General features: G+C 39.1%; 1 protein-coding gene across 4 annotated transcripts in view; it reads left to right on the forward strand.

Moving 5' to 3' along the window:
• Window positions 1-16,804, forward strand: part of SLC12A7 (solute carrier family 12 member 7) — a 237,382-nt gene that overhangs the window by 213,917 nt on the left and 6,661 nt on the right. For 3 of the 4 annotated variants that reach the window (XM_072153070.1, XM_072153071.1, XM_072153074.1), the window contains one exon: window positions 2,179-2,295. The exons of the other annotated variant lie outside the window; for it this stretch is intronic. In XM_072153070.1, coding sequence (XP_072009171.1) covers window positions 2,179-2,295 — 117 coding nt within the window. The remainder of the gene's footprint in view (window positions 1-2,178; window positions 2,296-16,804) is intronic. 4 annotated transcript variants of the gene reach the window in all.

Genomic DNA, 16,804 nt, shown 5'->3' on the forward strand with positions numbered 1-16,804 from the left:
GTGAAATTCACAAAAAACAATTTAAGCCATTTTCTTGTGGGCTCTGTTATTATGCTTTCACTGTGCAGTCTAAATTACACCTACACTTTTCTTTAGATCAGTTCAATCACAGAGATACCACATTGATATAGTTTTTATAATGTTGAAATACATTTAATAAAATGTGTAAGGTTTCATTTTTGTGAGGAACATGCTGATGTTTTCATTTCTACTATTTTGGGGACTGTACAACTTTTTGTACACATTTTATTACAATGTTTAAAAAAAAAAAGTGTTGTAAAATAGACTATTCAGACAATATGAATTTATTTTCCATTACTTACAATACTTTGGGATTGTGCTAGATATGATTATTTATTTTTATTTGCATTTTTTTTAAAATATTGATTATTTCATTTTTAGGCCCCCTATTGGTACATGAACTCTCTGGGGGTTTGATCATTAATACCATGAACAGCAGTATGACTTTATTGCAGTATATGGTCAATTTATTACTTATCTTTATCAGACTTCTGGAGTTAGACATTATACAGCATTATTTAACAGATACCCTGTATGCATCGAAAGGGTTTATACCTCCTTAATGACAAACTATTCTGTTGTTAAATGGTGCCACAAGGAAGTACAACTTGTCCCTGGATAACGAGCCCTATTTGTACATGGAAAAATCAAAAAAATATGTCTTTTGGAAGGCAGGGAGTGAAAGAAAGAAAGAAACACAAAAACTTAAAAGGGCCTCATCCTGAAATCATGAAGAAGGCGTGGGACATAGAAGTAGCTTTCGACACTCATGAAACTTAGAGGTGTCAATTCTTTTTTACAGACGTTGCCCTGTCCAGAATTTATCTCTACAGGCGGTCCCCTACTTAAGGACACCCGACTTGCAGACAACCCATAGTTACAGACGGACCCCTCTGCCCACTGTGACCTCTGGTGAAGCTCTCTGAAAGCTTTACTATAGTCCCAGACTGCAATGATCAGCTGTAAGATGTCTGTAATGAAGCTTTATTGATAATTCTTGGTCCAATTACACCAAAAATTTTGAAACTCCAATTGTCACTGGGGCAAAAGAAAAAAAATTGTCTAGAACTTCCATTATAAAATATACAGTTTCGACTTACATACAAATTCAACTTAAGAACAAACCTCCAGACCCTATCTTGTATGTAACCCGGGGACTGCCTGTATTGGGTGTCTTATTATATGTGTTGGAATTTTGATTATGTAAATGGTTTTTCTGACCTTAAATCGTCTCAAGTGTAGTCCCTGTTTTTTCTATTTAACCACAATCTCATGCAATGCAATGGAAATATGGTTACCACTCCTGCATTGAAGCACAGAACAGTTTTATACATGTATCCATTGGCTAATATCTCCTGCCTTTGTTCACTTTAACTTCTGTTTCTGAGATGAGCAGGTTTTACATGCTGGGCAATTGACAGCCAATCTTTTTATTTTTCATTTGCAAAATAGAGTGAAAATGTAGTTTATATTAGTAATCCACGCAAAACAATTCCACGCTCAACATGAAATGAAATATGTCGCCCAAAGCCAGGAAACATAATTAAAAAATGTAAAAATGAAGGGGGAAAAAAAACATTCTGAAGACTAGTTTTATTTGGGTCAAGTAAACTCTGTTAACTCCACCAAAGCCACACACTATGGTATGGTGTGGACCAAGTATATCCCTATTACAGGTTTTTCTGTTTTTGTAATAAACTAGCTACTCACAGTATCTCTGAAACATATACAATCAATAGACTATTTCTTTCTGTATGGAGTGGTATTTTTAGTATGCCTTTTTTCCATAAGTAAAGTGCTCTTTACAGGATACATTTTCTGGTCTTATTGTACATTGTGAGCAATTATTAAACACATGTCCTAGAAGCTGTGGCTCCTCAACTTAGATCAAATGTTACTTTTTCATAAATAATTAACTTAACTATTATATATTTGTGCGCATTCTTACTATCCATTTAAAATATTAACCTCTGATTTTCTCATATGTATTCATATGGTGTGTATATGTTAAATATGTTGTATATGTTATTGGTTGCAATTGTCCTAACCCTTAAATCTCTAGGATAGTAGGGTTAGAACAATAATTAATTATTGTAATAATTACCTTGTCCTTTTATCATCTTGTGTAATTTGCTCTGGGAAACCTTTATAACCCAGATACAGAGCATTTCAGATGAGTCACGTGGTTCTATTAGAAGAAAAATATACTCTATTCCACGACCAGGGGCTCAGGACTCCTATTCTCTGCTTCCTAGTGAAAATCCACTAAATGAGGTAGTACAGGCAATGTAATCCCTTTGTCTGTTTGTTTTCATGTTATGAAAGAATTAAAGTGCCAGAGTTTTCACTCCTTTACAACAAAAATCAGATTTTATTGTAAAATTGAATTCTGTATCAGACATGCAGCAGTTGGCGTAAAGTAAAAGTAAGGTTCAGACGATCAACATCCTATCTCCCCCCCATACGTGAACCTCAACTAAAAGCTCCAGCAAGCCAGCAGCTCAGGCAAGCCCCCTCCCATCTCACAGCAGATGGCTCAGTCTGATGTAACACAGTCCTGCTACTTCCCTCAGCTGCGTACCCTCCCATCTCAGTCGAAAACAGCACAACCCTGCCTTGGCCATGTAAAAAGTGGAAAAAACATAAGATATCTTTCAATTGTCCTTGGTCTGAGTCTCAATGCAAGAACTTGCCTTGTGGGATAAGAATGATTTTGAGAGGTCAGGGATGGGCCCATAATTACATAGGAGGATTTGATCAATGACCTGCAGCAAGCTGGGGCCACAGTTTCAAACACAATATACAGTTAGTTACACAATAAACCCTCATGAAATAAAAACTGCAGGGCAAGTAATGTCCCCATGCCAGCACATGTCCAGGCCCATTTAAAGTTTGCCAGTGACCATCTGGAATACTCAAAGAAGGTCATGGGGTCAGAAGAGACCAAAATATAACTTTTTGGTGTCAAGTACTATTTGGAGGAAGAAGGAGATGTACAACACCAACAACACAGTCGCAGTCATGAAGCGTGGAAACATCATATGTTGGGATGGGTTTTCTGCAAAAAGAACAGGACTGCTGCACCATATTGAAAGGAGGATGGATGGGGGCCATAGCTAGAGTTTAGTCATCAACCTCCATCCATCAGTATGAGCATTGAAGATGGGTCGTGGCTGGGTAATTCAGCATGTCAAACGTTTCAAGGTCCTGTAGGTCCTGAACCCAATCAGGCAACTTAATCTCAAAGTTGCCCACTGACATCCCTGAAACCAAAAAGATCTGTATGCAGGAGTGGGGAAAAACTCCTGCTCTTGGTAAAGAGCTACAGGAGATGTCTAACCTCTGTTATTTTGCAAACAAAGGTTTGTGTACCAAATATTATGGGGAAGCTGTCACCAGAAAACCCTAAAATAAACCATGACCGTTACCTTATAGGTGACTTTAATTGTGTAATAATGGTGTCTGTGTGTGTCCTTTGCGTTTTTGCTTTTACACAAAAAACACTTTTATTTTCCATGATTATCTGTTTGGATGCAGTCAAAGAGGTGGGAGAGTGCTTGCACCCAGTCAGGCTCTCCCTGCCTCCTCACAGACACTGTGGCTTGTGAAATCCACCCCTGCAAACTACTTGTGTCCTAGCCCTCAGCACCACGTCACTGTAAACTGTAGCTCATGCACGTTGCGCCTGAGATGTTGGCTTGGGGCAGCTCACTCTGGTCGGCTGCAGCAATACACTATGCATAAGTGAGTATTATGTGCGCGGCGCCAGCTAGAAAGAGGTAGCCAGTCGTACTCCAAGGTGCACATCACTGATGAGCATCAGAATAGCTAACTCTTGCTTACTGGTGCCACACACATAAAAGTCATGTGAACTGAGCATGCGCTAGAGTTTTCACATTGCTTGTACTGACGTGGGGCTGGGAGGCAGGGAAGACTGATTGGGAGAAACCACTCCCCCGCCTTCTTGACTGCATCTAAGGTTAATTATGGAGAATAAACAAGTTTTTTGTGGCAAAGCGCCAATGCGAAGGACACACTATTACAATACAATTAGAGTCACCTACAAAGTAATGGTCATGGGTTATTTTAGGGTTTTCTGGTGACTGCTTTCCTTCAAGTACTGATTTTCTATTGTTTCAAATACTTATTTTTAAATAAAATGCTATTTTTTTTTTTAAATGATAGAAAATTTGATATACTGAATACTTCTCTTCGCCATTGTAGTAGCTATGCAATGAGAAAGGAGACGGGAGGGGGAGCAGAGTTGAAGCTGAAAACATGTGACAGAGCTAATGAACACTTCACAGTCAAACTCTCAATACAGAAGAGACTGCAATTTGTAAATACCATAATGATTTATAAATGCATGGCAAGAACATCCCAGTGCAAAGTAACAGTTAAAGCGTAACAGTCATTTGAGATAATTTTTAATATTGTGTGTGGAGGGATATAGTGAACTTTTTTTTTGTAATACATCATTAACAAGTTCTGCTTTAGTTTGTAAAATAATCAAGCTACTCCCTTCCATAGAGATGTGTATTCTAGCCTGTAGAGTGTGTGTCTTTGGATCTCCCATTTAATCTCCATGTGTGTTTTTAAACAACTCTAGCAGTGAGGATTAATCCCTTTACTTTCATTTTGATCAATTTAACATGCTTTGTGCAGCGCTGCGTAATCTGTGTGCACTATACAAATAAAGAATTATCATCATCTTTCAGCTTGATGTTTGCTACACCCAAGTAGAGAGCATGAAGGGTTAACACTCACAGCTGTGTAACAAACAGGAGAGGCTAAAGAGACCTATCTTCAATCTGGTAAACAGATTTGCCATAGTAAAGCATTGTAACTAGGGGGCATTCAGCAGTCTTTTTCTTTTCAAACTAAGGGGAGTTTCTTAACTCAATCTCGACCGCCCACTGATTTTAGACATCAACAGACACGGTCTCGAGTGTGCAGCAACTTCTTTTTATGTTACTGCAGTTATCTTCTGATACCGCACTAATCGCAGGAGCAGACCAGGTCTCCCACTAACAGCCAGAGACCCTATGGAAAAGGGAGATGCGGTTTCCTTCTTCACTACTCCCAGTCCAGCTCTGATCAAACATCTGCCACCACAGGGGGTCAATTAATCCTGTAACTGGTGCTCATATAGATGCCCCAGTTACAGATGAGAACAATGGTTTTGTATGACCTCATGGGGGGACATATAAAGTTAAACCCCCATACACACATTACATATTAAAGGACATCTACCACCAGATTTACTCTTGCTTTCTCCAGCCAGCTAAGCAAGATGTAGAGTCAGGACGCAATTTCAGAATTCCATATTTTTTTTATATGTAAACATTTCTTCAATTGAATGTGAAGATAATTTTAATAAATGTTGCCATGTTGTCCCTTACAAGTGAGATAGCTTCCTCGGATACGACCACCTCACATTTTGGCAGCGGTGTCTAGATATGCGCTATTGAGCCTTGTCTGGATTCAGCGTTCATTATTACAGGACGGCTGTGGGACCTGGAGTAACTCCTCGGACATTTAATATTCAGAAACTTTTTGTTTCCTTGTGCAGTCACTCCAGTAGAGGTGGTCGTATCCAAGGAGTCAATATTGTTTCTAAGGGACCATATCACTACATTTGTGAGAAATTTTCTCCACACAGAAATTTTTTTTTAATAATATCTAATCGAAGAAATGTATATATATGACAGATTAATGAAACTGAATGTGAATACCCGGACGAGAATACCCCTTTAACTATCCCTATGTGTCACATAAAATGCAGAAACTGTATTGCACTAAATAAAGTTATGGCCCTTAAACCAATAAGTATGAATATTTGTTCAAAATGCTCTAGTCATTTAAGCCTGGTCATGAAGGGGTTAATGAAGTAGGTTTGAAAAATATTTACAAAAACCTTTTCCCCAACAAAAACATAACATGTGTTTATTGTTTTTGTTGCACAAAGGTTTCCATAACCATTAATCTCTCCCAGCACCCTGACGTAACTCGTTATAGGATGAGGGTAGTTGCCGCACCTTGATGTAGAGTTAAAGGACACCTGTCATCAGGTCTGTGTCACTTGTCCTGTCACTACTACCTGTTGGAGCCGCTCACAAGTATCCCATCCCAGCCTTTATCTAGTTATTTCATACATTAATCATTGTAAAATCATCTATTTTTTATCATGTAAATGAGGCTGGTCACATGGTCAGAGGCAGTGATGTCACCCGTTACCCCTCCCCTCTCCTCCCCCTGCTCATGTCTGTGTGTAATGTATAGTAAAGCATGGCTGGTGTGTGTTCTGCATCTGCTGACATGCTGCATCCTTCTGTTATACAGGTGAGAGACACAGACATCAGCTACACATGAATCTGACATGTTCTGCTGTAACATGGCTGCCTGGAGCATGCTGTATCTCTCCTATTCACACACACATGCACACACAGGCTGCAGGGGGCGTGGCCACCAGCACCAGGAAGCACATCATTATACAGCCTCACATCATTATACAGGCTGTCAGTCAAGCACTGGGGGTGTGGCTGTGCCTCCCACTCATGAATAGAGTGGACAGCTTGAATATGCTAATGCTTCATTGGACATTTCACAGGTCATTTGCATACAGCTTTAGGACCTCATTGCTTAGGTTTACAGGCATGTAGAGGGACAATGAAGGGATAGAGGCAATGCTCTCTAATGGCAGTTTATGAAAATATATTTAGTTTAGGGGGGTTATTTTGCATGACGGGTTCTCTTTAAGTCCTGGCTATCGCCCAGGCTCAGAAGCTGAGCCTTAGTAATCACCACAGGATCCGGCAGTGCGCAAAAGCCGGAATTGCGACTATTGTGTTCCCGCCTGTTTAACCCTATAGACACGGCGGTCTTTAGTGCATTGATGTGACGATTAGCACACTCTGTGCAGGGCAGGAGTTGCTGATAGTTGCCATAACATCCCTGAGCTCCGATGAAGGACCCCAGAGCTGCCTTCACTGAAAGCATTCTGCACGATCTTACAGTGCTAATGTCAGAATGCTGCAATACATTAGAATTGCAGTATATTGCAGTGAACAAGTGATAAAATGAACCCTAATTCATGGGACAAAATAGCACAGTTTAAAAAAAATGTACCATATTTTTTGCACCATAAGTTGCATAAAAAATCCTTTGATTTTATCAGAAATCAAAGGTGCACCTTATAGTCCAGTGCGCCTTATTCATGAACCATACTTACAGACAACAGCTGTCTTGAACTGTGCACAGGTCTGCCACCTGCTGGTCATTAATCCTTATAATCGGGTGCGCCTTATAATCTGGTGCGCCTTATATATGAACCTAGACATTTTAGCAGGCATTTATTGATGGTGCGCCTTATAGTCCGAAAAAAAATGGTATCAAAAAGTGCAATTAAAAAAATAATTCAAAAAGAATAAAAGTCCCCTGAAGTCCCATCCCATGAATTAATCAAATATAACATAATATGTTGTGTTTTTTTGGTTATTTCCACTTTTTTGAGTATCACCACATCCGTAACAACCCATACAATAAAATAAAATTGTCACTGAAACCGAACACACAAAAACTCACAAAAATTATTAATTTTATACATCTGACCTCATAAAAACAGCAGAAAAATATCAAAAAGTAACATTTACCCTGTCATGATACTAAGAAGAAGTACAGCTTGTCTCGCAAAAAATAAGCTCTAAAACATTTCTGCAAACAAAAAAAATTAAAAATTTTATGCCCATTAATACATGGTGATTCAAAAACAAGTAAATTTCTCACAAAATGAGAGCGAAATTCTGCAAAACAAGTTAACCATAAAAAAGCTTTATAAATAGGGTATTGCCATAATCATGATGACCCATATAATAAAGATAACACATTATTTTTATGGTACGGTGAATGTCCAGGGGGGGGGGGGATGTTAACAACCATAAACAAGAATTCATGATATTTTTTTTACCACCACCAAGAAAGATTTAATAAAATCTGATTATTAGCTATCAACCCTCCCCCTATCCACCCCCCCCCCCCCCATAAATAATGTACCTGAAAAGTGGATCTCGTCCATTTGTCCAAATTACAAAAAAGAAAAAACATTTAATAGCCTGTAAAATGTGACAAAGCAGATCTTTGAATGGTGCTTCTTCCATCCTATGCCCGGCCGTGTGCCCATACTGCAGTTTACCACCACATATGGGGCATCCTCATACTCGGGAGAAATTGAGGAGTTTTTCGTCATTTAATACTCTGTTACTGTTTAAATTTTGCCCAAAATTAATCTATTGTATAAAGAAAGAATTGCACAAAGAAGAAAGATGTGTGTCATCTGGGTATATTACACATAAGTCTGTGCGGTGTGCACGCCTGGCATAGTGCTAGCTGTGCATGAACACCGCACAGACTTATGGGTAATATAATATGAAAAAATGTGTGCCTTCCTTTAAGACCCATGATGAGTTCTTGGCAAAAATAAAACACGTTGGTTCCAAGGGTCAATTGTGTGATGACAGGAGCTAGTATAAATGAAGTCAGCCTAGATCACTAATTTAAAAACCAGACAGCTTAGCTAGGAGTAAGCGCGAGAATGGTAAAGACCAGGTCCGCAGCATCTCAGTCTACTGTAGTATTGCTGCTTACTCGCAGAACTGTGATAGCAGTAGCCAATACCGCAATAGCTAGCCTGGAATAGCCTGATGGCAGTAGCCAATACAGCCATAGCTAGCCTGGAATAAAAAGAAACCTTTCAGCAACTCCAACTAGTGCACTAGTGTGAAAGTAGTAGATGTATAATTAGCTGACATTACATAGCGATATTGCCTATTCACTTAGCGGTGACAAGAACAACCATATTTACACCACTTCAGTGAAAATGTTAAGCTTTGTTTGTTTATGTGTTGCAGACAATAATGCAACATTTTAAGTAGGGTGAAATAGCACAAAATGCTTGTGCACCTACTAAGGATAAAAACAAAGCAATCACATTTATGTTATATGTCTGTAATCACAGTCCTGTCTATTAATTTTATATGTGTGAAATAAAAGCTACTTTTTCATTTTCTGAAAAATGCTTCTATCTGAAGTAAATTTATATATACAGTCATGGCCATAAGTTTTGAGAATGACACAAATATTATATTTTCACATGATCTGTTGCCCTCTGGTTTTTGTGTGTTTGTCAGATGTTTTTATCAGATACAGAAATAGTGCAAGTGCAATGATATTATGAGTAACAAAAGCTTTTATTGACCGTAAGAATTAGTTAATGTAGCAAGTCAATGGGAGTCATTTACTAAGGGCCCGATTCGCGTTTTCCCGACGTGTTACCCGAATATTTCCGCTGATTTTCCCTGTATTGCCCTGGGTTTTTGGCGCACGCAATCGGAATGTGGCACATCGGCGCCGGCATGCACGCGACGGAAATCGGGGGGCGTGGCCGAACAATAACCCAACGGATTCGGAAAAACCGCCGCATTTTAAAAAAAAAGTGTCGCGGGACTCGAGCTTACCTTCACCAGGTATAGGCTCGTGCATTCCGGCGGACCTCGGGGAACTTCAGCGCAGCAGCGACATCTGGTGGACGTCAGAGGAACTGCCTTAGTGAATCGCCGGAAGACCCGAATCCACCGCAACGCGCCGCTGGATCGCGAATGGGCCGGGTAAGTAAATCTGCCCCAATATTTGCAGTGTTGACCCTTCTTCTTCAAGACCTCTGCAATTCTCCCTGGCATGCTCTCAATCAACTTCTGGACCAAATCCTGACAATCCAAGTCCATTCTTGCACAATCAATGCTTGCATTTTGTAATAATTTGTTGGTTTTTGTTTCTCCACTCGTCTCTTGATGATTGGCCACAAGTTCTCAATGGTATTAAGATCTGGGGAGTGTCCAAGCCATGGACCCAAAATCTCTGTTTTGTTCCCTGAGCCAGTTAGTTATCACCTTTGCTTTATGGCAAGGTGCTCCATCATGCTGGAAAAGGCATTGTTGATCACCAAACTGCTCTTGGACGTTTGGGAGAAGTTGGATGTGCGTTTAGGCAAGACTGCGAGGGAGCTGATTCCCTTGGCTGAGAAGCAACCCCACACATGAATGTTTGCAGGATGCTTTACAGTTGGCATGAGACAAGACTGGTGGTATCACTCACCTTGTCCTCTCCGAACAAGCTGTTTTCCTGATTTTCCAAACAATCAGAAATGGGATTCATCAGATAAAATGACTTTACCCCAGTCCTCATCAGTCCACTCCCTGTACCTTTTGCAGAATATCCCTGATGTTTTTTCTGGAGAGAAGTGGCTTCTTTGTTGCCCTCCTTGACACCAGGCCTTGCTCCAAGAGTCTCCGCCTCACAGTGCGGAAAGATGCACTCACACCTGCCTGCTGCCATAACTGAGAAAGCTCTGCACTGCTGGTAGCCCAATCCCGAAGCTGAAACACTTTTAAGAGATGGTCCTGGCGCTTGCTGGTCCTTCTTGGGCTCCCTGGAGCCTTTTTGGCAACAATGGAACCTCTCTCCTTGAATTCCTTGATGATGCGATAGATTGTTGACTGAGGTGCAATTTTTCTAGCTGCGATACTCTTCCCTGTTAGGCCAGTTTTGTGCAGTGCAATGATGACTGCACGTGTTTCTTTAGAGATAACCATGGTTAACAGAAGAGAAACAATGATGCCAAGCACCAGCCTCCTTTTAAAGTGTCCAGTGGTGTGATTCTTACTTAATCATGACAGATAGATCTCCAGCCCTGTCCTCATCAACACCCAAACATGTGTTAATGGAGCAATCACTGAAACAATATTAGTTGCCCCTTTTAAGGCAGGCCTGCAGTGAAGTTGAAATGTGTTTTGGGGGAAAAAGTTCATTTTCAAGGCAAATATTGACTTTGCAATTAATTGCTGTTAAGCTGATCACTCTTTATAACATGCAAATTACCGTTCTAAAACCTGATGCAGTAGACTTTGTAAAAATTCAAATTTGTATCATTCTCAAAACTTATGGCCATAACTGTATATCCTGTGCATGTCACGGATTAACTGATGTTTGTCTATCCATTCGGCGTATTACTGTAGGGATATATATTTTTGTATATGCACTACCTAGCAACCAAATATTGCAATATTTCCTAACTCCCCACTCGGTGCCACGTCACTTCCAGTGCTTGCGTGTGTATCACTGCATGGCCCGTGGCATTAGGTCTGACTTGACATACACCTGTTGGTGAGAATGATGGGGGGTATTTATGGGAGCTTGGCATCATAGGGGGTACGTTCATCCCTGAGGAAGTCTCCAGAAGTAATGCGTGGGGAGCCATCCACCTCCTCTGTATTGACTTACCACCCCGCTGTTCTACTAACCTGACGCTGACCTGTATACCTTCCATTATAATACCTACTTGTAATGTATGACGGTGCATGTATTTTAGTGATCCACATCTGATATGTCCAACAGTTTGGTTAAATATATTTGTACAGATTGGTGCAGTTCTCATATCCATCTGATATTGGTTGGTACTGTGCTTGTGAGTTATATTTATTGATTTACTCTTATTGGTGGTCTAGGAATTACTTACAGTTGGAAGTGTTTTGTGCTTAATTCAACTACTTGTTTGCTATATGTAGCCTTCTACATTTTTTAATTGCTTTTAATGTGTCCACTACTTCTCGGTTGTTTGAATAAAGATTTACTACCTGGGCCTTATGACACACATCTTTCTTCTTTGTGCAATACTGATTCATGTATTGTGTCGCCATATGTAGTTTGTGATTGTTTGGTTGTGCAGGGTTGAGTTGCTATTGTCTAAAAAAATTAGTTTGTAAATCATACCTCCATTTTGTTTTAACCCCTGTGAAACATCTTCTTAAAGTTGATTTTTCACACATTGAGGGGTGTAGTTTCTAAAATGGCATAATTCACAGGGTTTACTGTTCTTTAGGCCTATCAAAGTCACTTAAAGCTGAGCAGGTGCCTATAAATAAGGGTTTTGTCGATTTTCATAAAAATGAGAAAAATTTCACCCATTTTGATCCTCCTAACAACCTAGAAAAGGTAGATGAGGCATAAAAAGCCACGCCTATATAAAGAAGACATTTGGGAACTATTATTCACATCACCCAAGTAACTTTATAACTATGTGCCTGAAAAGCAGAAAATTTAGAACTTTGAAAATGATATATAACCTATTGTGTTCACGCAAGGTGAACAAACCAAAGCAAAGACAATTAAACAAGATAATATCAAGGAATCTTTATTATTGAAACATGCAATACAATATTAACAAATAGGACATAAAAAATGTGCAGCCACCAGATGTTGTTGCGCGGACAGAGGAGTCGACCCTGAGGGTACGACAGCAACCCAACCAATAAGTATTATTATGTACAGGCTTAAACCACACTAGCGTTACGGTATGAATTATACCAACTAAAGCAGTAGCTGGTTCACTGTGTAAAGTGCATCAGAGTGGACAGCCTAAGTGAAGCAAAACATGCTTTTTTACCCATGTTGTGGATTGGATTGGTGTCTGTGCCCTGGGTGACTCCGGCCCCTAACTCCTCTGTCCGCGCAACAACATCTGGTGGCTGCACATTTTTTATGCCCTGTTTGTTAATATTGTATTGTATGTTTCAATAATAAAGATTCCATGATATTATCTTGTTTAATTGTCTTTGCTTTGGTTTGTTCACCTTGCGTGAACACAATAGGTTATATATGATTTGGCTCTGAACCATAGCAGCTTTGGTGTCTACATTTAGGAGGCCACATCGAGTTTAAAGCCACCTGTAGGTGGGATGTGTTTACAGGATATGCCTCAGTAAGCAGTTTCACTATTAGTGTTTATCTGAACTTTGAAAATGAATACATTTTTGACAAATTTCCATTTTTTCATAACTAAATACAAAAGATATCAACAAAATGTTTCTATTACTTTGAAGTATAGGCAGTCCCCTACTTAAGAACACCCGACTTACAGACGACCCCTAGTTAGAAAAAGACCTCTGTATGTTGCTAATTTACTGTACTTTAGCCCTAGGCTACAATAAACAGCTATCTGTAATTGTGCTTTACTGTTAATCCTGGTTCTTATGACAACCTATCATTTTTAAAGCCCAATTGTCACAGAGAGCAAAAAAATTCTGTCTGGGGTAAGAATTATAAAATATACAGTTCTGCCTGTACAATGTGTGTGGAAAAGACAATCTCAAAATATTGTGTGCGCCAAAATCCCAGCGCAGGCATTTGTTAAATACCTGTTCAAGCCGTCTAATCCCCCAAAAAGGCGCACAGTCTGACGAAAGTGAGCAGCATGACTCAGTATATGAACACCAATATTCCAGTCTGATCGTAGTCCCAAGGAACTTTTGTGTATATGAACTTTAGACGCATTGTTGATTCTCATCCCACCCATTCTGATTTAGGGCTGTGTTTTCTTGACTTTAACCATTTAAAAAATTGTTGGAGGTCAAAAGTTTACTTGCTTGGAGTCCATGCATGATCGTATAAGATATGACATAAAATTTATTCAACTAATGTTGTGAAGGAGGGTGTACTTTATGTGGTACTAATTGTGACCAACTGTAAATCCATGATAAAACCAAAGAACATTGTAATAATCATAGCACCTGTACCTTCTCTATTCATCAGGCTATACATTTAAAAACATATTTAACTCTGGCTCTTTAAACTTTTAAACCAAATGATTTTTGTTCTATACCATTGTAGCATTTACTGTCATATTTCCCTTTGTTGTGGTAATATGTGTTTTGTGCTGTGACACTGAACAGTTGTGGCTAATGCCCTCTAGTTTCTTATTTCATTTATTTTTCCAAAATGCTGCACTAGATTTGCTAAAGAATCTGACAAAGGGGTTGTGCAACTTTCGTAATTTGTGTACTATGGGCGCCTGGTAGTCCAAAAATAATAAGGAAGTAATACTTACCTCAGTCTGTGTCTGCAGTACAGTGTATACAGAGGTGCCTAGTCCTCAATGTGCACCTGCTGCAGCCTGTGACTTGTAATATGGCTACAGTGGATACACGCTGTTGACACGTCATTGCTGAGTCTCAAAAGAGGCCTTGTGTGAGGGCTTGAATGCATTTGCACCATATTCTTGTGGGCTTGGATTTTACAGCTTTCACTGTGTGCCCCAAATGACATGTCTACTTCATTCTTTGGGTTGGTGCAATCACTGGGATAACAAATTTGTATAGGTTTTATAATGTTTTCATACATTTACAAAAATTAAAACATCCTTCACAAAAAAAATTATATATTTTATTGCTCTATTTTTAGGACTGTACAGCTTTTTATCACATTTTATAGAATTTTTATGTTTTTCAAATTGACAAAAAAAAGTGCTATTTTTGACATTTATTGAAATATAATTTTTTTTAAATAACATTCGTGTAATTTCCTACAAATGTGCCCATGTTGTTCTTTAGCTGTCCTTGGAAATGACCACCTCTGCTGTAGTTATTGCACAAAGCAGCAAATAGTTTTTGCATATGAAATGGCCATGAGTTACTGCATGTCCCAAAGTCCTCCTGTGAGCTTGGTTGGCTACTACTGCCAGGGTGCGAGTTGGTCATATCCAAGGACTTCTATTTAGTTTCTAACAGATAACATGGCTTAATTTATGGTAAATTATCTTCACTTCGGTACGTTTTTTTTTTTTTTCTTAAATAACATAGAATTTAAGAAAAGTTTGAATATGTCCAATGAAATAAATTAAATTTAAATGTCCAGATGAAAATACACCTTTAACTGCAGAGGCAGGCTACCTGTGCTTTCCCTGACTAATAGAAATGTATATCAGAATTTTTATTTACCCCTTCATGACAGGTCATTGGTGCCTAAAGTAATTTTTGCAGTTTTTAAATGCCTGTCTTTAAGTGACGATGTCTTTTTTTTTTTTTTCTTCATTATATTTTAGACTAACTTGATAGAATCATTTCATTCATAATTTTTTAATAGAAATGGCAGACAAATAACTAAAAATACGAAAAAATGTTTTTTGTGATTTTCCAATTAAAATATTTTTAAGCGGTGAAATTGTATAAGCGGTGAAATTGTATAAACATTTACCAAAATAGATTCTAAATACATACACTGTCAATCCATCACCATTTTCCAGGTTCAGAGGCAGAGGATGTGCGTACTTTTGAAAAGTTTCATCTGCAACTCCTTCTGCATTCTGCCTTCAGCTGGGGGCTCACTTCTCCTCATATCTTCTGAAACATCCTATCTGGATTATGTGTATAGCTTAAATAGAACCAGAGCTATCCACTGCTAACTCCTTACCAATGTGCAATGTAATAGTATGTCACACGTTGGCTGCCACTTAATAGAGAGGGCTCACAGGCTGAGGTGGGTTTTGCTGCATATTGCAGCAAACACCCAGTGTTAAACCCTTGATTGTCACCACCATATTGGCTTGGATTGGCGCTTCCTGATGTGACCAGGAAGTGGTAATCTGTTGCTATGACAACTACAATGTGCGATTTGCCCATAAATGATATAGTAAATCCCCATTTACAGTATATGGTAGGATCAATCAGACAACCTAGGGTTAAAGTACCCTAGGGGTCTGAAAAAAAGGGGGAAAAAAATAAATTTTAAAAACCTAAAAATTCAAATCACTCCCCCCTTCCCTAGAACTAATATAAATATAGGCGGTCCCCTACTAAAAACACCTGACTTACAGATGACCCCTAGTTACAAACGGGCCTATGGATGTTGGGAATTTACTGTACTTTAGCCTTAGCCAACAATAGACAGCTAACAGTTATCAAGGTGTCTGCAATTAAGCTTTATTGTTAATCCGACAATACAACATTTTTAAAATCCAATTGTCACAGAGATCAAAAAATATTTTGCCGGGGTTACAATTATAAAATATACAGTTCCGACTTGCTTATATACAAATTTAACTTAAAGGAAACCTACCACTTGGCAAAAAACATGGCAAAAAACATGGTATTTCTGATTTTGGGATGCAACGATACCCTGTTACATGTTTATGATTTTTACTGTTTATTTGTACATGCAGTCCCAGGGTTATGTACAAGATAGGTTATGAAGGTTTGTTCTTAAAGGAAACCTACCACTTGTAGTGGCAGGTTTCTGATGGAAATACCGGGCACCAGCTCAGGGTGAGCTGGTGCCGGAGCTTATTTTCGTTAGTGTTTTAAACCGCGGTATCGCGGTTTAAAACACTTTTTAAACTTTATAGCCGGCGCAGGCAGGTACGCGCTCGGCGCTTACCGTGCGCGCGGCTACATAGGAAGTGAATGAGAGCCGCGCGCATGGTAAGCGCCGAGCGCGTACCTGCCTGCGCCGGCTATAAAGTTTAAAAAGTGTTTTATACCGCGGTTTAAAACACTAACGAAAATAAGCTCCGGCACCAGCTCACCCTGAGCTGGTGCCCGGTATTTCCATCAGAAACCTGCCACTACAAGTGGTAGGTTTCCTTTAAGAACAAACCTTCATAACCTATCTTGTACATAACCCTGGGACTGCATGTACAAATAAACAGTAAAAATCATAAACATGTAACAGGGTATCGTTGCATCCCAAAATCAGAAATACCATGTTTTTTGCCATTTTGAAAATATAAATAATTCAATAAAAAGTGATCAAAAGGCTGTACACTCCTCAAAACAATAGCATTGAAAATGTCATCAAAAGTCACAAAAAATGACACCACACACATCTCAGTACACCGAAGTATGAAAAAGTTACTAGCCCCAGAAGATGGCAAAATTAAGAATTTATATAAATTTATGAA

Source organism: Engystomops pustulosus, chromosome 5 (assembly GCF_040894005.1).
Source record: "Engystomops pustulosus chromosome 5, aEngPut4.maternal, whole genome shotgun sequence".
Classification (NCBI taxonomy): Eukaryota; Metazoa; Chordata; class Amphibia; order Anura; family Leptodactylidae; genus Engystomops; species Engystomops pustulosus.